General features: G+C 43.4%; 1 protein-coding gene across 4 annotated transcripts in view; it reads left to right on the top strand.

The window, feature by feature from the left end:
- Positions 1–24249, top strand: part of SNX25 (sorting nexin 25) — a 285932-nt gene that overhangs the window by 160059 nt on the left and 101624 nt on the right. For all 4 annotated transcript variants that reach the window (XM_077279603.1, XM_077279604.1, XM_077279606.1 and 1 more), the window contains one exon: positions 20035–20105. In XM_077279603.1, the coding sequence (XP_077135718.1) occupies positions 20035–20105 (71 nt within the window). The remainder of the gene's footprint in view (positions 1–20034; positions 20106–24249) is intronic.

The raw sequence follows: 24249 nt of genomic DNA on the forward strand, positions 1-24249 counted from the left end.
ATATGGTAATGTGCTTAAATTATTAAAAGGTGAGTCCACTTTACAAATATTTTAAATTTTTGACTAAAAATAGCAAAACATACCGTTGACTCATATACTTCACTAAGCTATAAGATATCTGAGTAAGTCTTGGGCAGCTTCACTTTCACTTTGTGATTTAAACAAGAGCATTTCCGGTGTCGGCGTGTGACCCGTTATGGGGGCTGGCTCACTGTCTTATTTGAAGAGCTTAGCCAGTTCCGTCCTTTGCCTCAGGCAATGAATGGACATGGAGAGGGGCTAGCTTCCTTATTGTAATAACTAAGACATTCATCACTATGACTACGTCTGACATGCACAAGGTCCTAAATACCGCCGGCAAGATTCTATTCAAATGTCAGGGCTGAATATATTCCGTTCTGTTGTCACACACATACTACCGTTCACACAGTTTAGTTTCCATAGTTCCATTTTCTGAGGTAAAATGCTGATCACAATAATGATACTAAGCGATTTCACAAGTCTTGGGCCTTTCTTGCGCTTACACTATGTTCCAAATTATTATGCAAATTATATTTTTCTCGGATTTTCCTAAATGGTCGGTGCAAATGACAGTCAGTCTAATAAAAGTAATCACCCGTTAGAGTATACATCAAATTTTATTGAAGAAACCTCCCAATGATAACAGTATAGTCTCCAAAATGAATAAAAACTTAAAATGCACTGTTCCAAATTATTAGGCACAGTGGAATTTCTAAACATTTGATATGTTTTAAAGAACTGAAAATGCTCATTTGTGGAATTTGCAGCATTAGGAGGTCACATTCACTGAACAAAAATGCTATTTAACTCCAAAACATCCTAACAGGCCAAGTTACATGTTACCATAGGAACCTTTCTTTGATATCACCTTCACAATTCTTGCATCCATTGATCTTGTGAGTTTTTGGAGAATTTCTGCTTGTATTTCTTTGCATGAAGTCAGAATAGCCTCCCAGAGCTGCTGTTTTGATGTGAACCGCCTCCCACCCTCATAGATCTTTTGCTTGATGATACTCCAAAGGTTCTCTATAGAGTTGTGGTCAGGGAAAGATGGTGGCCACACCATGAGTTTATCTCCTTTTATGCCCATAGCAGCCAATGAGGTATTCTTTGCAGCATGAGATGGTGCATTGTCATGCATGAAGATGATTTTGCTCCTGAAGGCACAAATTTTGCTTTTTATACCATGGAGGAAAGTTGTCAGTCAGAAACTCTATACAGTATACTTTGCAGAGGTCATTTTCACACCTTCAGGAACCTTAAAGGGCCCTACCAGCTGTTTCTCCATGATTCCAGCCCAAAACATGACTCCTCCACCTCCTTGCTGACATTGCAGCCTTGTTGGGACATGGTGGCCATCCACCAACCATCCACTTCTCCATCCATTTGGACCATCCAGGGTTGCTCAACGCTTATCAGTAAACAAGACTGTTTGGAAATTAGTCTTCATGTATGTGTGGGCCCAATGCAACCATTTCTGCTTGTGAACACTGTTTAAGGGTAGCCGAATAGTAGGTTTATGCACCACAGCAAGCCTTTGAAGGAGCCTACACCTTGAGGTTCGAGGGAATCCAGAGGCACCAGCAGCTTCAAATATCTGTTTGCTGCTTTGTAATGGCTTTTTAGCAGCTGCTCTCTTAATCCGATGAACTTGCCTGGCAGAAATCTTCCTCATTATGCCTTTATCAGCATAAACACATCTGTGCTCAGATACAGCCACAAATCTCTTAACAGTACGATGATCACGCTTAAGTTTTCAGGAAATTTCTAATGTTTTCATCCCTTCACCAAGGCATTGCACTATTTGATGCTTTTCGGCAGCAGAGAGATCCTTTTTCTTTCCCATGTTACTTGAAAACTGTGACCTGCTTAATAATGTGGAACATCATTTTTAAGTAGTTTTCCTTTAATTAGAATCACCTGGAAAACCAATTATCACATGTGTTTAAGATTGATTTCAGTGATACATTGAGCCCTGAGACACAATACCATCCACGAGTTTATTTGAAAAACAAAACAATTAAATCTTTATGACACTTAAATCCAATTTGCATAATAATTTGGAACACCGTGTATTCACATGTGTGCATTTATACTTAGTTAATATTTGATGATTAAAGTTTAGTTTGACACTGAGGGGTCTGAAGGTTGTGACTCATATTTTTGAGTTTTTTTCAAGGTGAAACCACTTTAGGAAACTCTCCTTTGTGGAGTTTTAGAAATTTTTTTTTTATATATCTGAAGCCCTTTTTTATAGCCTTTTTCATTGGTCAGTGCTTAGTTTGGAGGAGATTTCCACCAGGAGTTGCTTCAGACACATGACACGCGAAGAGTCTTTCTATAGTTTATAAGCCATTTTTCAGGCTTTTTTTTTAAAAAAAAAAAAAAAAAAAGCTTCAAATGACTCTGGAACCCCTTGTGCGCTGATTTTTTTTTTCAGTAGGTTTGTGGACAATAACTGAGGGAATATTTGAAAACTCCTCAAAAACTTGACATTTGTGCTCCAAAAACTTAGCGACAATTCTTAAAACATCATTTTGACAACCTAGTGAAGCAGACATTACTGCCAAACCAGGATAATAGTATTTATTTATTTTCTTTGCTGGGGGGGGGGGGGGGGGGGGGGTTCTTTTTATTTGTAGTAAAATAAAAATCTCCAAACTGGTGCATCTGTATGCCTGATTATGTGTAAATGTTCAGAATTATAGCATCATTTTGTTGCCTGGCAACTTATTATTATGGGATGTAAAAATAGCTGTCCGCGCCAAGTGCAGATCTGCTGAGTGCTACTGACAGCTGAAATTATGGCTTATTAGATGCCATCTAAAGTAAAAGTCTAGGTGACCATTATCTGTAATGGAGCACTGTTCTGTGGAGTCTCTCCGACAACTGGCTGTGCTGCTGCACAAAATGCCAACCGTTCAGTGAATGGCTGTAAATGGCGGCTTCTCTTATTACCAGTCTGTTCAACGACCCATATAATGTGATGTTAGTTTGACATCTTTAATTTCTACTTAAAGGAGACATTCAGATAAATTAATCTTCTGATGTGGTGATAGAAATGGGCGAACCAGAACAGTAAAGTTTGGCGTCTGTAACGAACACCTACTGTTCAGGCACAGACACCGAACACGGCCTTTACCTGGAAGTCCGTGTACTTTTCAGGTTCGGCCCTTCGAACACCAGCTGTTTGTTGCGCTGTCATGCACATCACAGCGCGGCAAACACTGCTTCTGATCGGTGGAAAAATAATTACTGACGGTCAGACAGCCACGGTTCCAACTCTGTCAAATGGCAGCTGTGATCTGAGGTAAAACTGACGTCAGCTGATGGGACTACTGCTCCCATCAGCCGACGCCTTCTGCCACTAATAACAGAGCCGGTGGCGGCTGATGGGAGTATTCATTAGCCGGCGCCTGCACTCTAAATAAAGAATTAAAAAGAAGACTTATAAAGAATTGATAACCAGACTGGCAATACTGACAGGTGGGGGCTGCAACCCTCAGCAGTCAGCATTAGCAAGTTGGGTTTTCAGTTAATAAATAAATAAATAAATACGTGGGGTCACCCTCATTTTTGACAACCACCCTTCCTAAAGCAGACAGCTGTGGGCTGTTATTCTCAGGCTGGTAAGGGGCCATTGATAGTGCCACCCAGAAAAGGCACATCTATTAGATGCACTAATTCTTGTGCTTTGCCCAGCTCTTCCCACTTGGCCTGTAGCGGTGGCAAGTGGGGTTCATATTTGTGGGGTTGATGTCACCTTTGTATTGTCTGGTGACATCAAGCCTACGCGCTAGTCATGGAATGGCGTCTATAAGACACCTATCCATTACTAATTCTCTAGTTTTATATAGTAAATAAAGACACAGCCAGAATAAAGTCCTTTTAATTGAAAGAATGACAGACTCGTATAATTATGGTAAATTAAACCATATCCATGTCATCGCTCATTCCATTGAAGCCCTCGTCACCTGTAATGAAACAAAAATAAAAAACAACCATATCCCTCACCTGCCATTCGTTCTGTCCCACGCCATAATACATGTCTGGGGAATAAACAGTTTTCAACCTGGATGGTGCCAAGATGTGACCATTTTAAGGTACCTTCACACGAAGCGACGCTGCAGCGATAGCGACAACGATGTCGATCGCTGCAGCGTCGCTGTTTGGTCGCTGGAGAGCTGTCACACAGACCGCTCTCCAGCGATCAACTATGCCGAGGTCCCCTGGTAACCAGGGTAAACATCGGGTAACTAAGCGCAGGGCCGCGCTTAGTAACCCGATGTTTACCCTGGTTACCAGCGTAAAATCTAAAAAAAACAAACAGCACATACTTACATTCACGTCCCCCTGCGTCCACTTCCTGACTGACTGAGCGCCGTACAGTGAGAGCAGAGCGGTGACGTCACCGCTGTGCTGCTTTCACTTTCACTTTGCGGCGCTGAGTCAGAGGAGGAAGCAGACTGCAGGGGACGCAATGTGAGTATGTGCTGTTTGTTTTTTTTACATTTTACGCTAGTAACCAGGGTAAACATCGGGTAACTAAGCGCGGCCCTGCGCTTAGTAACCCGATGTTTACCCTGGTTACCAGTGTAAAATATCGCTGGTATCGTTGCTTTTGCTTTCAAACACAACGATACACAGCGATCGGACGACCAAATAAAGTTCTGGACTTTATTCAGCGACCAGCGACATCACAGCAGGATCCTGATCGCTGCTGCGTGTCAAACGAAACGATATCGCTAGCCAGGACGCTGCAACGTCACGGATTGCTAGCGATATCGTTATAATGTCGTTTCGTGTGAAGGTACCTTTAGGCTGAGAGCCACTAGGAGAATGAGCTGCTGTGAGCATAATTTGCATAACAAACATAGTGGGGTGCATGTACTCAGAGTGAAAGGAGGCGTGGAGAATGGAGGTGTCATGATAAGTGCTGGCTCACAGGCCTCTGCAATGCATGATGGAACTTGTAGTCTTAGAACACAGCAAGACTACAGACCGGAAGTGATCTATGTGAACATCAGAGCTGCAGCTGGCAGACACCAAGTGATGCCATCTGCATGATAACAGTATATATTACTGTACTAAGAGTATGGATGCATTTACTGGCACATAGTAGCAAGATTGATGCATACAAGTGAAATGGGTAAAGGTAGTGGATCACTTCTTTAACCTTAAGGGCAGACTGGGCAGCTCTGATACAGACCCTCAGCGCTGCACCCTCTTATCCCCGTACACCCCATATTTACCAACACCTTCATCTAATTGCCAGCCATCACCAGTGGAGAAGAATACTTCTCCCCAGCAATGGATCCTGACTGGAGCTTCCTTTTAGCTAGTCACCCTGACCTGGGCAAGTTAGCCCATGGCATGGAGATGGAAAAGTATGGCGGAAAGCATTTCCAGCCAATTACATTTTTCAGGCGAGAAACAATATGGCATACAGCAGTGCCCTGTGTTTCACTACTAGGGGTCAGGGAAACATTATTCCTAACAAATGTAAAGCCAACTGTATGCTTCTACAGAAGTCAATGCCTGGTCTCTTAGTTAGAATTTCCCCCTTATGTTCCCGTTTCTTTGAATTACCGTAGCTTTAGGGCTGCATTTACACAAGCAGATAATTTCTGAAATGAATGATGAGACTGTAACTCAACGACCATTAAATGATGTCCGACAAGTACACAATGTACAGGCCGAGAATCGTGAATAAAATGGTGTAGCGGTGTTCAGCGTTCAGATCCCATAAGTGATTGCAGAAACCTTTCCGCTGATACCGTACAAAGAAAATCTACTTGAATTAGCGATAAATTGTTTCCCTGCTTTATATGAACAGAATCATTTGCAATAATAGCAGTGAACAATGTGATATGAATATGTGCTAATTCCAATGCCCTCCACAATTACCTCAGAAATGACCAGCCAGCCACTAAAAGCCGTAGCTATAGGATCTGAATTTCCACTCCTCCTTTTTCCAGCCTAATCATTGAATAAGTGAACAATCTCCATTCTCATTACACAGTTATCTTCAACAATTGATCATTAAATTTCAGATCTGCGGATTGTCGGCCAGTGTACTGTAAATGAGTCTTTATGTTGGTCACTATGGGGTCTGTCATTGTAAACCATGTTAAATCACGATCACACACGCCACAATGTGACCTTCTACAGATATATTTCACATATTAGAACATAATCTTAAAAAAAAAATAGGCCAGTCTGTGACCGTAGTGATAAAGACACGTTATCTGATAAAATAATAAAGTAATTAATACACTGTTTAAATTGCATATATGTAAAAAACAAACAAACCTAACATGGCATATTACAAAGATCATTCATAAAGGATGGTGAGAGACAACCATGTCTACATCACTGTGGTGTCTCTGCATTCTACCTCGGACCTATTGTACTCTGCTTCCACCATATTACTATGAGGCCGAGAGCAGGACTAGCTGTCCGGACGTACGCCGTCCTCAGTATCCCTGTGAGGAGGATCGCAGCACTAATTGAGTAGTACGATGTGGAGTGTTTGCATCACGTCAACAAGGACGGGTGAGACATCCATATCCGAAACACTGGGGCATCTCTATTTTTGGCATAAACAGTTTTTGTACACAACATGAAACCAGCAGTATAACCAACGTACAGAGCGAAAACTGACACTACTTAACTTTTTATTTTTAATACCTTTTTTCAAACTATCCAAAGTCGAATAAAAAAAAAAGCAGGACTTTACTTATTTTTATGAACTTACGGGGAGGTAGGGGGTAACTACTTGCCTATCTTGCTTAGCGCCAATCTACTAATGATTTAGTAGCTTCTTCTGTTCCGCTCTGCTGTCAGCTGGGGCGTCACTGTCAATGTCATGCTGATTGAGGTGGGGTGTCACTGCTGATGTCATGCTGATTGAGGCGGGGTGTCACTGCCGATGTCATGCTGATTGAGGCGGGGTGTCACTGCTGATGTCATGCTGATTGACGTGGGGCGTCACTGCCGATGTCATGCTGATTGAGGCGGGGTGTCACTGCTGATGTCATGCTGATTGAGGCGGGGTGTCACTGCCGAGGTCATGCTGATTGAGGTGGGGTGTCACTGCCGATGTCATGCTGATTGAGGCGGGGTGTCACTGCTGATGTCATGCTGATTGACGTGGGGCGTCACTGCCGATGTCATGCTGATTGAGGCGGGGTGTCACTGCTGATGTCATGCTGATTGAGGCGGGGTGTCACTGCCGATGTCATGCTGATTGAGGCGGGGTGTCACTGCCGATGTCATGCTGATTGAGGCGGGGTGTCACTGCCGATGTCATGCTGATTGACGTGGGGCGTCACTGCCTATGTCATGCTGATTGACGTGGGGCGTCACTGCCGATGTCATGCTGATTGAGGCGGGGTGTCACTGCCGATGTCATGCTGATTGACGTGGGGCGTCACTGCCTATGTCATGCTGATTGAGGCGGGGTGTCACTGCCGATGTCATGCTGATTGAGGCGGGGTGTCACTGCTGATGTCATGCTGATTGAGGCGGGGTGTCACTGATGTCATGCTGATTGAGGTGGGGTGTCACTGCTGATGTCATGCTGATTGACATGGGGCGTCACTGCCGATGTCATGCCGATTGAGGTGGGGCGTCACTGCTGATGTCATGCTGATTGACATCTATTCATGATAACCTCATAACATCAGAGCTTCCAATCATAACAAAACCGTCCAAGATATGATTGATCTCATCGACTTATAATTTAGTCCACCCGATTTCCAATTAAATACTGGTAATCTTGACGGCAAGAATATCACAGCAGACTACCGTGTTCTTAAAAAAAAATTGTGATATCTGAAAGAAAATGGAAAATTCAAGTGAGAACACAATCTTACAAGAAAACAGGCATAAATAAGCTAGTCGTCTTCACAGAGTCATATAAAAGTAAAGATAAGCATGAAACTGGTTGGTCAGAATGATTTCAACTTTTAAAAACTGGCTGCGCAGCTGGAAACAAGTCTTTTGCCGCGATATTCATTATTACCTTTATTGCCCACTATGTGTTTCAGTGTCTCACTGGCATCTTTATGAAGTGTAAGAAAAGGAAAAAAAACTCACTGGAGACTTCAAATACAATTTTGCATCCTAGCTGGAATTTCCTATTTGGTAATTTGTACTCCCCTTTACACTTCTATCAGGTCAGCCACCTGTAGCTCTGTGTCCTCTCCTCACCAGCTGACTCTCCTTCTGTGCTATCCATGTCCTTTATGTATCAACGTTGTTGCTTCCTCCACCTCCTCAGCAATCCTTGTCTTATTGTTCCTCAATCTTCATTTAAAGGGAACCTGTCACCCCGTTTTTTCAGTATGAGATAAAAATACCGTTAAATAGGGCCTGAGCTGTGCTGGACAATAGTGTATTTTGTGTACCCTGATTCCCCACCTATGCTGCCGAGATACCTTACCAAAGTCGCCGTTTTCACCTGTCAATCAAAGTGGTCTGGTCAAATGGGCGTGGTGAAATCGCTTCTTCTCCCCCAGATCTTGCTTATCTTTCCGTTGGTGGCGTAGTGGTTTGCGCATGCCCAACAGCGGAATGCACTGCGCAGGTGAAGAAAAAGAGCGCGATCTGCGCTATTCTCCGCTTTTTCGCTGGTGGCGGCCATCTTCCTGAGGCCGCGCGTGTGCAGATGGAGCGCTCTGCTGCCCGGGGCTTCAGGAAAATGGCCGCGGGATGCCGCGCGTGCGCAGATGGAGATCGCGGCGGCCATTTTCCTGAAGCTGAGTTCGCAGCTCGGCTTCAGGAAAATGGCCGCCGTGATAGGGCGGGCATAGGTGGGGAATCAGGGTACACTAAATACACTATTGTCCAGCACAGCTCAGGCCCTATTTAATGGTATTTTTATCTCATACTGAAAAAACGGGGTGACAGGTTCCCTTTAATAGCTGACATGGCTCTAGTCCTCCCCCTCTCTTTCATGTTTTAGCCTTCTGTCAGGTTAGAATCCTGTGCCCTACATATATCCTTTATTCCTGTTTGAGCAATTTTCCTTTCCTGGTATTTCTAATGCTTAATAATGTAATAATTATTTTAAAGTTACACACCCCCTCTCTGTTTCCTTATGTGTCCTATCAACTACTTATGATAGTATTTCTTTTAGGCCGGCGTCACACTAGCGTGTTTTACGGACGTATGAGAGGTGCAGAAAATACAGATTGCATACGGTACAATGATTCTCTCTGGCCCAGCTCCTATCTGCCGTATTTTACTGATCCGTATTATACGGTCTTGTACGGCCGTAGAAAATCGTCCGTACAAAAAAAAAAAGCCGGCAATTCAGTGCGGTGTACAGTAAAATCACACTGATAGAATAGGTAGAATAAATGTCTACACATAGAATAGGTATATATATAAATATACATGTCAGTGAGACATATATATATGTCTATATATATATATATATATATATATATATATATATATATATATATATATATATATATATATATATATATATATATATCTCTTATATATATTTTTCCCACGCTCGAGTTCATATGAGGACATCCAGCAGAGGGCGCATCACCGCGACTCAAGGTAACTGCAGGACATTCCCCTGCTTTCCATTCATTCCCCGGGGTTTTACAGCCACGAGCACTGCATTAGCACAGCTCCTGGGTGTAAAATAATTTAGCCCCTTCAGATGGATTTACATCGTGGGACGTGACCTGAACAACGGAAGGTATGGGATATTGTTGTTTTTTTATTTTTCCTTTTTTACAGAACGAGGGTCTTCAGGTGGATTAAGAGTCTAATAAAATATTACAACACCCTGTGTCTTTATTTCATTAAAGTGCTTTGTAATAATGTGTGCGTGTTTAATTAACCATTTCTTACTATTGTATTAATAATGGATAGGTGTCATAATTGACGCCTCTCCATTATTAACCTGGCTTAATGTCACCTTACAATAGCAAAGTGACATTAACCCTTCATTACGCCATATCCCACAGCTACACGGGAGTGGGAAGAGAGTGGCCAAGTGCCAGATTAGGCGCATCTTCCAGATGTGCCTTTTCTGGGGTGGCTGGGGGCAGATGTTTTTAGCCAAGGGGGGCCAATAACCATGGACCGTCTCTAGGCTATTAATATCTGCCCTCAGTCACTGGCTTAACCACTCTGGCGGAGAAAATTGCGCGGGAGCCCACGCCAATTTTTTCCTCAATTTAACCCTTTAATTTAATAGCTAGAGGGCCCAAATTTTGCACATACACACTACTAACATTAGTAGTGTGGAATATTAAAAAAAAAAAAAGGGATATGAGATACTGTATGTAAACCATGTCTCATATGTCGGGTTTGGGAAGGAGATCGCAAAAGCCGGCAATTGAATTACCAGCTTTTAAGCTATCTCGCGCTGAATTAAATATAAATATAGTATATATATATATATATATATATATATATATATATATATATATATATATATATATATAATCTATAATCTATATATACAATATATAGCTATATATATAGATATATATGCTGTATATATGTTTTAAAGAACATTTGAGCCCATAAATCCATTAAATGTCGGTTTTGCAAGCCTGCGAGAAAATCTCGCAGTACAGATGCCATACGGATTACATACGGAGGATGACATGCGCAAAATACGCTGACACACCCTGCCTACGGATAACATACGGATCACTATTTTGGGAACATTTCTGCGTATTACGGCCGTAAAAAACGGACCGTATTTTCATACGCTGAGTATGACGCCGGCCTTAGTTTGCACTTTTGTTTTTTTCCCTTCTTTTTTCCTTCGGTCTTCCAAGGTTCCCTTTGAATTTGACCTCCAAACCCTCAGAGACGTTTTATTTTTCTCGTCCTCCTTTTCCTGTCTTCCAGGCCTCTTTTTGAATTTGAACCCCGACTCACCCCTCAGTGGATGGTACCCTATGCTTTTTGGCCCCCATTTTTGTCTATAAACACCTCCATGTACCAGTGTGTGTAACCTGTATTTTTTCTTACACTTGATAAAGATGCTAGTATACGGCATTGAGATGTGTAGTGGACAATAAAGAACCATCTAATGAATATTGCTGCAAGAGATCTCATTCCAGCAGCGCAGCTAATTTTTAATTGTTTTATTTTTTTGTTTTGGTAATTTCCATCTGGCGTATCTTTCCCCAGGGCAGCGGCAGCCAGCTATCTAAGCCTTTTTAGTGTTTTGTGTCTTTACTCAACCACCCAAAGTTAGCAAACCTTTTGTTTTTACTGTCTCCCATATTAAGGTTTTACCCTATTGTGCGCTTCTCCCTTCAGTCACTGTTTATTCATCTTGTTCTGCCAAACAGACAAACTCATTCTCACCTATCTACTGGGTACCTGTGCCACCAATGGGACCTGCACCGATTGGCAGACTGTGGAATCTTCATCTCCAAAGGGGAAATTTCATTTATATTATAAGATGACACAACAGGTCAGATGTCCAATCCCTGCTTTATTCATTCTCTATGGGACTGCCGGAAAAAAGCTGGGCGCAGCCCCATAGGGAACGAATGGAGCGCACTGCCCTCCATTATAATGGGGGAGTAAAGTTCCCCATTCTGCTGAACAATTCAGGTCCCAGCATTCAGACCCACAGTAATCACCAATCAATGAGTTATCACATATCCTGCGCATAGGTGATAACTTGTTTTCACCGGACCACCATTTTAATTTACAGCAGCATTCATTTCTTTTTGGATCTACAAGGTTTTCCCAAAGAAAAAAACAAGGACAGAAACATAATGATTAAATACCCTGCAGTAAATAAATAGGATAGTGCATGAAAATATACGGTATTTAGTTAACATGTTTTCTGATTTAAAAAAAAAAAAAGCGAAAGCCATCCCGCCTCTTCACGGCGACCATAATTGGGACAGTCCTTACTGTAATATTAACCCCTTTCTGACATCCAACATACTATCCCGTCCATGTGGGCTGGGCCCGTATGACATGGACGGGATAGTATGTCGAAGCCGATCGGCCGCACACAAAATTGCAGCGATCCGGTGGCATAGAGAAGCATTGCGCAGGGAGGGGGCTGCTTGCTTCCCTCAGAACAATGCGATGTGATCGCGTTGTTCTGAGGTTCTTCCTGCGTGCAGACCCCCGGATCCAAGTTGGCTGCCGGGACCTGCAGGAAGTCCTTTACTGCCTGTCAGATCAGCGATCTGACTTTATACAGTGATGACCCATCCTGGGCCAATGTAATAAAAGTAAAACAAATATACAGTGTATATATATATATATATATATATATATATATATATATATATATATATATATATTTGTCTAAGGGTCACTTCCATCTGTCCTTCTGTCTGTCTGTCACGGATATTCATTGGTCGTGGCCTCTGTCTGTCATGGAAATCCAAGTCACTGATTGGTCGTGGCAAAACGCCCACGACCATTGCCACGACCAATCAGCGACGCGCACAGTCCAGGAGAAAATGGCCGCTCCTTACTCCCCGCACTCAGTGCCCGGCGCCCGCATACACCCCTCCGGTCATCGCTCACACAGGGTTAATGCTGGCGGTAACGGACCGCGTTATGCCGCGGGTAACGCACTCCATTACCGCCGCTATTAACCCTGTGTGACCAAGTTTTTACTATTGACGCAGCCTATGCAGCGTCAATAGTAAAAACATCTAATGTTAAAAATAATAATAAAAAATCATTAGATACTCACCTTCCGCCGCCTTTCCTGCTCCTCGCGATGCTCTGGCCGGTCCATGCAAGCGGCACGTTCCGGTGGCAAGGATGTTCTGGGAGAAGGACCTGCCGTGACGTCACGGTCATGTGACCGCGACGTCATCACAGGTCCTGCGCGAAAAGGACCTGCCATGACGTCACGGTCACGTGACCGTGACGTCATCACACCCTGGGATCGGAAGCAGCCGCCTGCACCCCACACAGGCGACAGAACTACAACGCACCTGCGGAAGGTGAGTATATGTTTATTTTTTATTTTTTTTAACCTGTGACATGCGTGGTTGGGCAATATACTACGTAGCTGGGCAATATACTACGTGACTGCCCTATATACTACGTCACTGGGCAATATACTACATTGATCTGTGCTGTATACACATTTACTGTCGCCATGTCCGTAATGACCCGACCTATAAAACTGTCCCACTAGTTAACCCCTTCAGTGAACACCGTAAAAAAATGAATAAAAAACGAGGCAAAAAACAATTTTATCATCATACCGTCAAACAAAATGTGGAGTAACACGCGATTAAGAAGAGGGATATAAATAAACATGGTACCGCTGAAAATGTCACCTTGTCCCCCAAAAATCGAGCCCCCATACAGCGTCATCAGCGAAAAAGTAAAAGTTATAGCCCTCAGAATAAAGCGATGCAATAAAACTGCTTTATCAATTTTACCACATGCGGAATGATATAAACGCCCCCTTCCCTCCCCCCAAAAGAAATTCATGATTTCCTTTTTTTTTGTGCATTCTGCCTTCTAAAAATTGTAAAAAAAGCTATCAAAAAATGTCATGTGCCCAAAAATGGTAACAATAAAAACATCAACTTGTTCCGCAAAAAACAAGACCTCACATGACTCTGTGGACCAAAATATGGAAAAATTATAGCTCTCAAAAAAACATTTCTTGCAATAAACAGCGTCTTTTAGCGTGTGACAGCTGCCAAACATAAAAACCCGCTATAAATAGTAAATGAAACCACCCTTTATCACCCCCTTAGTTAGGGAAAAATGATAAAATAAAACTATTTATTTCCATTTTCCCATTAGGGTTAGGGTTGGGGCTAAAGTTAGGGTTAGGATTGGGGCTAAAGTTAGGGTTAGGGTTGGGGCTAAAGTTAGGGTTAGGGCTAAAGTTAGGGTTGGGGCTAAAGTTAGGGTTAGGGCTAAAGTTAGGGTTGGGGCTAAAGTTAGGGTTGGGATTAGGGTTAGGGGTGTGTTGGGGTTAGGGTTGGAGTTAGAATTGGGAGGTTTCCACTGTTTAGGCACACCAGGGGCTCTCCAAACGCGACATGGCTTCCAATCTCAATTCCAGCCAATTCTGCGTTGAAAAAGTCAAACGGGGCTCCTTCCCTGCATATGCATATTTACCATCTTGAATATGATTAGCCATTGATTCCGTTTTGAGAGCCCCTCCTATTGGACATTTTTGTTTTTTCATATTTTTTTCGTGTGTATTTTAAAGATTTCTAATAAAAACTGGTGTTTTTTATATACCATGGTTCGCTTCTTTAGACTACTATAATAATAAGTCCATCTGTGTTAGTGCATTGTTTGAAGTGCCATTGTTATATTTAGGGACCTTTTTCTTGATATTACTGCTCATTACCTGCCCAATACAATCCCAACAGTGAAACATGGTAGTATCAGCATCATGCTATGGGGGTGGTTTTCAGCTGCGGGGACAGGACGACTGGTTGCCATTGAAGGAAACATGAATGTGGCCAAGTACAAAGAGATCCTGGATGAAAACCTCTTCCAGAGTGCTCTGGACCTCAGACTTGACCGAAGGTTCACCTTCCAACAAGGCAATGACCCTAAGCACACAGCTAAAATAACAAAGGAGTGGCTTCAGAACAACTCTGACCATTCTTGACTGGCCCAGCTAGAGCCCTGACTTAAACCCAATTGAGCATCTCTAGGGAGACCTGAAAATGGCTGTCCACCAATGTTCACCATCCAACCCGACGGAACTGGAGAGGATCTGCAAGGAAGAATAGCAGAGGATCCCCAAATTCAGGTGTGAAAAACTAGTTGCATCATTCCCAAGAAGACTCATGGCTGTACTAGCTCAAAAGGGTTCTTCTACTCAACACTGAGCAAAAGGTCTGAATACTTATGACCATGTGATATTTCAGTTTTTCTTTTTCAATAAATTTGCAAAAATTACTACATTTCTGTTTTTTTTCAGTCAAGATGGGGTGCAGAGTGTACATTAATGAGAAAAAAATGATTTTTTTATTAATTTACCAAATGGCTGCAATGAAACAGAGTGAAAAATTTAAAGGGGTCTGAATACTTTCCATACCCACTGTACCATGTACAATGTTGTGTAAAGCCTTAGGCTATGTGCACACGATGCAGATTTGGTGCAGAATTTTCTGCACAAAATCTGCATCTTCTGGCAGAAAACGCAGCTGACAATTCCTGCGTTTTTATGCTTTTTTTATGCGTTTTTTGTGCGTTTTTAGTGCGTTTTTTGCAGTGCAGTTTTGGTGCAGTTTTGTAGTGCGTTTTTAGTGCGTTTTTTATGCTGATTTGTCAGCTTTTTTTTAAAGCTAAATAAAGAGAAATAAAGTTTAAAAAAATATATATATATTTACATGATGTCATTTCCTAGTCCAACCTCTTCTCAATCTCAATCAAATTTCACAATGTACGTCGGCCCGACGCATAGCGACGGACCCCTACCGATGCAAGTGTGAAAGAGGCCTTTATGAGCGTTGAATTAAAAAAAAAAAAAAAAAAAAAAAAAAAACGGAAAAAAAATGGCGTGGGCTCCCGCGCAATTTTCTGCGCCAGAGGGGGAAAGCCGACGGCTGGGGGCCAATATTTGTAGCCTGCTATGAATATCAGCCCGCAGCTGTCTGCGTAGCCTTTACTGGCTATTAAAGTAGGGGGACCCCCCCCAAAAAAAAAAAATGATGTGGGGTCCCCCTATATTATATAGACAGAAAGGCTACGCCGCCAGCTGCGGGCTGATATTCATAGCCTAGAGAGGGGACATGGATATTGCCCCCCCCCCCCCCCCCCCCAGCTACAACTACCAGCCCGCAGCCGCTCCAGAAATGGCGCATCTCTAAGATGCGCCAAATCTGGCGCTTAGCCTCTCTTCCCACTCCCGTGTAGCGGTGGGATATGGGGTAATAAGGGGTTAACGTCACCTTGACATTGTAAGGTGACGTTAACCCCAGTTAATAATGGAGAAGCGTCTATAATACGCCTATCCATTATTAACCCCTCAAAAAAAATTGGCGTAGGCTCCCGCCCAATTTTCATGTCCAGAAAGGGAAAGCCAGCGACTGCAGGCTGCTAATTTGTAGCCAGGGAAGGGGTTAATCTTCCCAGGCTATGAATATCAGCCCACAGCTGTCTGCGTGGCCTTACTGGCTATTAAAATAGGAGGACCCCAGAAAAAAATGACATAGGGTCCCCCTATATTTTATAGCCAGAAAGGCTACGCAGACAGCTGCAGGCTGATATTCATAGCCTAGAGAGGGGCCATGGATATTGGCCCCCCCGGCTACAACTGCCAGCCCGCAGCCGCTCCAGAAATGGCGCATCTCTAAGATTTGGCGCTCAGCCTCTCTCTTCCCACTCCCGTGTAGCGGTGGGATATGGGGTAATAAGGGGTTAATGTCACCTTGACATTGTAAGGTGACGTTAACCCCAGTTAAAAATGGAGAGGCGTCTATAAGACGCCTATTCATTATTAACCCCAAATTACTGAACACAAAAAAAAGACACAGGAAAAAGTATTTTAATATTCTAAATTTTATCATACTTACAAATCCCTTGATGATCTGTAGTCTTTTCCGACGTAGTCCATTAATATCGAGTGTCCCACGACGATCTGCCATGGAGAACAGCCACACCAGGAGATGTGACTGCTCTCCATGGCTGCCAAAACACACTGACAGGAGCTAAAGCTCCTGCAGTGTGCCTGCGCATGCGCGCGAGTTTACCGGCGTTCAATGAACTCCGGGACTCTCGCTTTACGACACTGCTGCGTGAGAGATTTCACGGCAGTTCAATTGCCGTAAAGTGAGCTCCCGGAGTTCATTTAACTCCAGGAAACGAACGGGCAGCTCCGATACACTGCAGTAGCGATTAACTCCTGCAGTCTATCACCGGAGGACGTCGTGGGACAACCTATACTATGGATTACGACGGAAAAGATTATTATTTTATTTTTTTTTTTCATTTTGGGACAAGGATGATCGTGGATGGTGGCCTTCGGGGACGTATGTGGTGAGTATGTACTACATGTAAATGTGTGTTTGTGTTTTTAACCCATTGTAGTCAGTCGCCTGACGATGGGACAACTCTCCCATCATCACATTTCGATGGGAGAAGTAGTCCCACCCGACGAATGACTACAATGAGTCACTACAGACAGACAGACACACACACAGACAGACAGAGACACACACACACACAGACACTATACATACCATTTCTACCATACGACTCCATTTTCGCTACACTCCGCCCGCATACTTCCTCCACATCACTGACGTCACTTCCTTCTGCTGCGGTTTTGACACCCAAATCCGCATAAAATCTGCAGATGGTATTTACATCTGCAGTTTCTATGTGGATTTGACCCACAAAATGGGAGTCAATGGGTGCAGAAACGCTGCAGAACTGCACAAAAGAAGTGACATGCACTTCTTTGAAATCTGCAGCGTTTCTGCACGGATTTTTCTGCACCATGTGCACAGCTTCTTTTTTTTCACATTGATTTACATTGTACTGTAAATCACAGTGCAGTTCTGCAGCGTTTCTGCTGCAGAATAAAACGCTGCAGAACTGCACTAAATCTGCGTGGTGTGCACATAGCCTTATGATGATAAACACAATAATTACAATTTAATGCAACAAGTAAAATAGTCCTCACAAGATGGGGTGCTTATGGGAGCAAAACCCTAAGTACCGTGCCTCCTGTGACTGTGCTTCTATCACTGTGGTGCTACTGACTGGGAAAGCCATACTAGTATAGGAAAAAAATGCTGGCATGCACCAATATTTATTTTCTTACGCTATAGTTTCACAATTGTTTTTCCAACATGTGCATTTCTACACATATCAACCTCTATAGAAGAATAGTACCGTATTTTCCGGCGTATAAGACGACTTTTTAACCCCTGACAATCTTCTCAAAAGTCAGGGGTCGTCTTATACGCCGGGTACGGCATGTGCGGAGCTCTGAAGTCGCCGCATATGGTGCAGGGAGCGGTCCTGGATGGTTCCCAGGGTCTGGAGGAGAGGAGACTCTCCTTCAGGCCCTGGGATCCATATTCGTGTAAAAAGAATAAAAATAAAAAATATGGATATACCTTCCTTCCAACGGCCCGGGTTCATAGCTTTGCATGCAGCAGCTTCCGTTCCCAGGGATGTATTGTGCGCCGCAAAGGACCTTTGTGACCTCACGCGAACGCGACGTCACAAAGGTTCTTCGCGGCGCGCAATGCATCCTTGGGAACGGAAGCCGCCGCATGCATCTCGCAGAGCCGGGAGAAATCCGGGGGCCGTCCGAAGGTAAGTATATCCATATTTTTTATTTTTATTCTTTTTTTTTTTTTTTTTACACAAATATGGATCCCAGGGCCTGAAGGAGTCTCCTCTCCTCCAGACCCTGGGAACCATACAGGACTGCTCCCTGCACACGCTGTATAAGATGACCCCCGAAAAGTTGGGGGTCGTCTTATACGCCGAAAAATACAGTATATAGAATATCATTTAAGTAAGTGACAGTTCCTATCGGGGCAAGTGATATGTGCAGAATGGCATTTATTGATTACCACATTACATTGCTTAAAGAGCCATAATGTTGAGTCCTGATAACTAAATCATAACTATATCATCTGAGTCTGAATCTTGATACGGCCTTTGCTCTTGGCTGCAAAATCTTTCCCTGAGGGCCTCTGCCAGACCTTGCCACCATCTGTTCGTCCTTGCAGATGTACCATCCATCTTTACTGCTGAGGCGGAGCTCCGTGTGATGGATATGACATCATTACATTTTCCCAGCACACTTACACTGACTATTTTACACACAAAATATATAGGACTGGGGAGACTTTGGTGACATTGGCTGGAGTCTGATTGACCCTAATGCTGTGGTCGGCTGAGGTTGACCATAGCACTGTACCTGCAGCCATTATGAGGCCCCCATATTCCTTGGTTCTTTTGTCATGTTTTCTTGGATTGTTGCAGACATTCTGAATAAAATGTAGTTTCACTTATTACAGTGACCTATTATTATTTCTTCTTGCCAGTGATTAGAGGGGCTTGAATCTACTGATCATTTTTTTTTTAAAAGCTCTGGGCCTTCTGGCACTAGGAAAGCCCATGCGTCTCCATGGGCGGTGAAGGTCCTGGGGTATGTGCCTACCTTACAGAAACATACTTACTGGATTCTAAGAGTAAAGCTAACTTCCCAAGTGGGATGATATGCTCAATACCCATTGACTCCTAGTGGTTGTAAAGTGGCAGCTGGACAGGAGATGCGAGGTGGTTAGCCTCAGTGATACGAAGCCTGTAAAAGCATCCTCGAGCACTGTGCTGAGCGTTTTTTTAACGAGCCTAGATTTGGGGTCTGGGTTTCAGGAGCAGCTGGAAGAGCTGGTTGGGTTTGGCCGTTCCCATCTCTCTACTTCCAGGGCTTGAGTTGCTTATTTCAGGCAGCTGAGCATCCTCGGTTGGTTTTGTGAGTGAGAGGTAAAAGACCTCTTGGTGCTTTTCTCCTTGACAGGAGTTGAGAAAAAGCTGGACACTTAAACTGTTTTTTGTTTTTCCTTATCCTGATTTGTTTTCTGGAGAAAGACGGTTTGCTTTCCTTTTGTGTTGGAGGTTTATGGAATGTTATAAATCTACCAGTTTTTACCACGCAAATTTGTGCCTGTGCCTACCTCAACCGCTGCCAGGGAGTGTGAACCCCTAGAACGTATAGACCTATAAGTCTTGTAGTCTTATGTTTTGTTTTTTGTTCTATATACAGGGAATAGTCCCCACCCTCAAAACAAATGAGCCAGAGTAGAAATGCTGCGGAGTCTCGTTTTCGGTTTTCTAGCTTTTATAGGTTCCTAAACATTACTGCTCCGATCTGTAAAATTATGAAATGTTTCACTTGTCAAATGTTAGTTTTGTTAGCTTTATCTGACCCTCAACTGCACCATTACTAACAACAGAAATTGTTTTACTGTTCTCGAAGTACACACAATGGTCTAAATATGTAACATCACTTTTCTATTGTCCCCAAAGGTATCAGATTGTTGTTGAAATAATCCAGGCCACCACTATAGGAAGTTTCCCACAGTTGAAAAGACAAAAAGGTAAGAGTTCCTATATTTTGGATGTATTTTATTCAGCAGACAAATGGTGACCTCAGTGCTCCTGTGTACAAAGGTCTAATTAATGGCTGAGAGACGTGTGTGTGGGTATCAGTGATGTAAGCTCATTACTGGCAGCTCTTCTTCCATATCTTCAAAACCATCTCCATCTTACACCACCGATGTAAAGTTTAGAATAGGGAGAAGGAGAGTGTAGTGAAGTATTTCTGTCATGGGTTGGAAGGGATTGATCCCGCTGTGTTTCTCCTTGCGGATTGTGGTCTCCACAGAATGTCTGCTTGTTAGGAATTCGGATTCAGTTACAGGGGTCTTCACAACAGCCATGGTGGGTGTCCTACAGCAAGAATCCTTGTTCTGTGTGTTTATCCTGTGAAGGCAGAGGTGAGATGTAACGCCTGTGGAAAGGTTTTCATTGCAGCTATATTCAATGGGGATGAAGAAATCTAGATGTGGGGAACAGCGTGCTCAATGGGGTGACACCCTATGTAGGGAGAGTGGGTAAGTGCTGGTTGCGCTTCCCTGGTGTAGTTGTGGTAGGCACAACTCCTATGTAGGCATGAACAAAACCAGCTACTGCTGCCCCATGGCTGGTGGATAAATCCCTCTGGAGATATTGGATCCAGTTGGATAAAGGTGGGCTGCGATGCTTGAGTTAAACAATTCTTCAACGATGATGATGATGTTGTTTTATTCGCAACATGTTTAACGTCTTTATCAAGCGAAAAGAACAAATGCTTATAAGTGTCGGACAGCTTTCTTTGTATAAGAGGGCATGCAGATATAGCTGTCAGTCACTGATAGGACCGCCAACTGGACTCAAAATCCCGGAAAATGCAGAAATTTAAATGGTTAAAACACAGGTTATACTGGATCTTTTCTCACAAAAATCTGTAATCTCTACTCAGCTCCTCCATGCTCTATAACATGGTGTCAGCATTATCTTCGTCACAGGTAACAGCTAGGAAAATAAAGATATTAAAATGATTAAAGGAGAATTTACGAAGTATCTAAACTTTTTTAATTTGTATTTTATAATTTTGCCCAGCATGACAAGTGATGAAACTTTGCAAATCTCTGTATTTGTCTTCATTCCTGTAAAAAAAAAAAAAAAATGCATGCAAATGGCTTCCAAATCTCTGCTTTTCTCCATATTCTTCCTGTATGCCAATTGCTGGATAGCTTGCCTATTTTATGATAATTTTAATTATCAAAAATATTATAAAGATATCATCTTTTTTAGTGTTCCTTTTTGAGGTTGTTGACCTCTTAGTTTGGATAGGATATTTTTATGGTGGTGTCCTCTTCAATCTTTGATACTAATGGTCCTGAAATCCTATTTTTTGACAGTGACTTATGTAACTGCAGACTTGTGAAGCCTTGCATTGTGCACTGCCCACTGTGAGGACGCTGCGGTCAGGTGCTCACTGCTCCCAGTGCCGGAAGTGTTTGAGTTGCATACATAAGTTCACATGTCAACTAGATGGATGCGTTTTCGCTCAATGCAAGTGTATTATGCTAGGCTGGAAGCCTGGGTAGTCGGAATGTGGCACGAAGCATGCAAATCGCATACTTGCGGTCACGTGATCTCCTGCTCCCGCCTCTTGAGAATCCTCACAGTGTGCAGCATGCAAAGCGAGGTTTCACAAGTCTGCAGTCTCAGAGTGAGAGTGCCCTATTGAGGGCAGAGCAAAGTACTGCAGTGCGCAGGCGCCGAGAAAGGTCAGAGAGGCCCGTCACCTGCGCACTGCAGTACTTTGCTCTGCCCTCAACAGGGCAGACAAAGTACGCCTGCGCCGGAGCTGCAGCTTGAAGACAAGAAGAGGACATCATCGTAAGAAGATGGGAGGCCCCGGACCGGACCGTGACGCCCATCGGACCAGAACAGAACCGGGACCGCCCCTGGGTGAGTATAATCTAACTTCTTCTCATCTTTCAGGATACATCGGGGGCTTATCTACAGCATTACAGAATGCTGTAGATAAGCCCCTGATGCCGGTGGGCTTAGCTCACCTTTGATTTTGGGTTTGACAGGTTCCCTTTAATTTCATAAGATGCGGTATGGTGGTACAATATGATTTATGTATTTTATTTTTCAGGCTTTATTTGTGCTTTTTAAAAAGGTAAATATTGTCATAGCAGTGAAATGGTTACGCATCGCTGTCGACCACTCTGGTTGTTTTCTTGAAAAAAAACATTTTGTATAAAAACTGGTAATAAAATCCCAATCTATCCAGCAGAACTCTGCTCTAATCCTTTTGTGTAACAGCAGAGCTTTCCAATTCCCTTGTTTGTACAGTTATAATACCATGTGCCTTCAGCGTTCCCTTTGTAATTGATGGCTTCTCTTTATATTGGCCTCGTAATACAATAGCGGGCTCTGGATGAATGTGGTTAGAAGACTACAGATGACGCCATCATTATGTACAGTTGTTCTGCAGGCACAGATAAAGCTGGTGGTGCCCAACTCCGCTGATACTGCGGATCATGAGGATCTTGTCAAAGTTTAATGAATGTCCCGAATCAGTAAGGAATAATGGCTCACAGCTGCTTTCATGTGCGCCTCTAGCCCCATGTGTAGCACAATGATGCCTGCTGGTTCTCGGCGTATGTGCCATTTCCCATGATAAAACATGACGACATCAGGAGTGAGCTATGCTTCCAGCAGACGTCTCTTATCCTGCTGGCTATTTCCAGTGGTGACGTGTGTTGTCTCAGTGTTACCAGAGGTCTCGCTTTTCTGTCTCGCCACCTATAGCTTATAGAGAGAGGAAGAGCCGGCATTGAAGGATCAAAAACCGACGTCGCTATAAACGCTTGGCCGCCACAAGCCTTATAGGCAGAGGGCACTGTCATGTTGCCATTTCCGGTGGCCTATGATAGCACATACACTCTGAGAGTTCTGCAGTGATACACAACACATCATCCTGATTATTATTGGCAGTAGACGTGATACAATGTTTAGGTAGGTCATACATGTCCTGTCAGTGTAACATTCACATGAACCCGGGACCCTAGGTATCCCACCAGCAGCACATTGCCACTCCCAATGTAATATATCCTGGTGCCATCTTTTTCCAAGGTAGACGACTGACCGTGGTTCATCAGACCAGGTCACCTTCTGGAATTTGATGCTTAGATGCACATTAAAAACTTTTAGATGTGGATAGGGGCAGGATGGGTGGCTAGGCACCATGACTGCTCAGTCCCTTATGGGTTCCTTCCTGAATGGTCAAGGTTGGGGTGTGTGGCCATTAGGTTTTGCACCCCTTCCCCTGTAACCTCCTGACTTTGCCTTTTGGAGAACTGAAATAGACTGTACTTTGGAGCAGACCAAGTGGATGCAGGGAGCACGCAGGCTCTCCCAGAGCTCCTGTAAGGGGAGGCCACTGATCCCCGTGTCTCCCTTGTGGCCTTCTTGTCCAGATGGACAGGGAAAGGTCTATTGGTGACCCTGATTTCTCTCAGTGGACTGCGATTTTTTTTTTTCTTTTGCTGCATGATTTTTGTGCTTCAGGTTGAGGAGCTTGATCTTGGGTTCTTAAAATGGTTGTCTATGCAGCAAACACTGACACTGTCCAATCATAACCACTATTCAAGAGGGGTTTCCATCCCCGACATCTATGGCACATCTGGAGACCCTGTTCTGTGCGTTTCTGGATAGAGGTGGCCACACATTTGCAGTTCTAACCATTCACTTCTGTGTAAGGATCTGAAGAAAGCCGAGCAAGTGTGTGTAGATATGTGAAAACTTAATTTGGTTACTTTGTTTAAATATAATGATATTTAATCATGAACAAGTATTTTACAGCATATTTTTCAGTGACATAGGACAGTGGAGTCCCTGGTTCATTGCTTGGTGTTTCGTTCAGTACACCCATTATGCCCAAACAGCAAGCAGAATTGGAGCGAAGTCTAGCAATGCACTGTAGCCCTAGGTAAAGCATCCGCCGCATCTTTTAATTATGTCTTTTTATGGCTAGTCTCTTGACTGAGGATAAATAGTCACATTGTGAATTCACGGTGCAGCTGCTGGAGGCAGGACACGGCGCTGGAAAAGGTTCAGCACAGAAATGAAGAACTCATTAGGACTTTGAGATTTGGAACCTTCCATCTAAAGGACACCAGC

The sequence above is a fragment of the Ranitomeya variabilis genome, chromosome 1 (genome assembly GCF_051348905.1).
Source record: "Ranitomeya variabilis isolate aRanVar5 chromosome 1, aRanVar5.hap1, whole genome shotgun sequence".
Lineage (NCBI taxonomy): Eukaryota > Metazoa > Chordata > Amphibia > Anura > Dendrobatidae > Ranitomeya > Ranitomeya variabilis.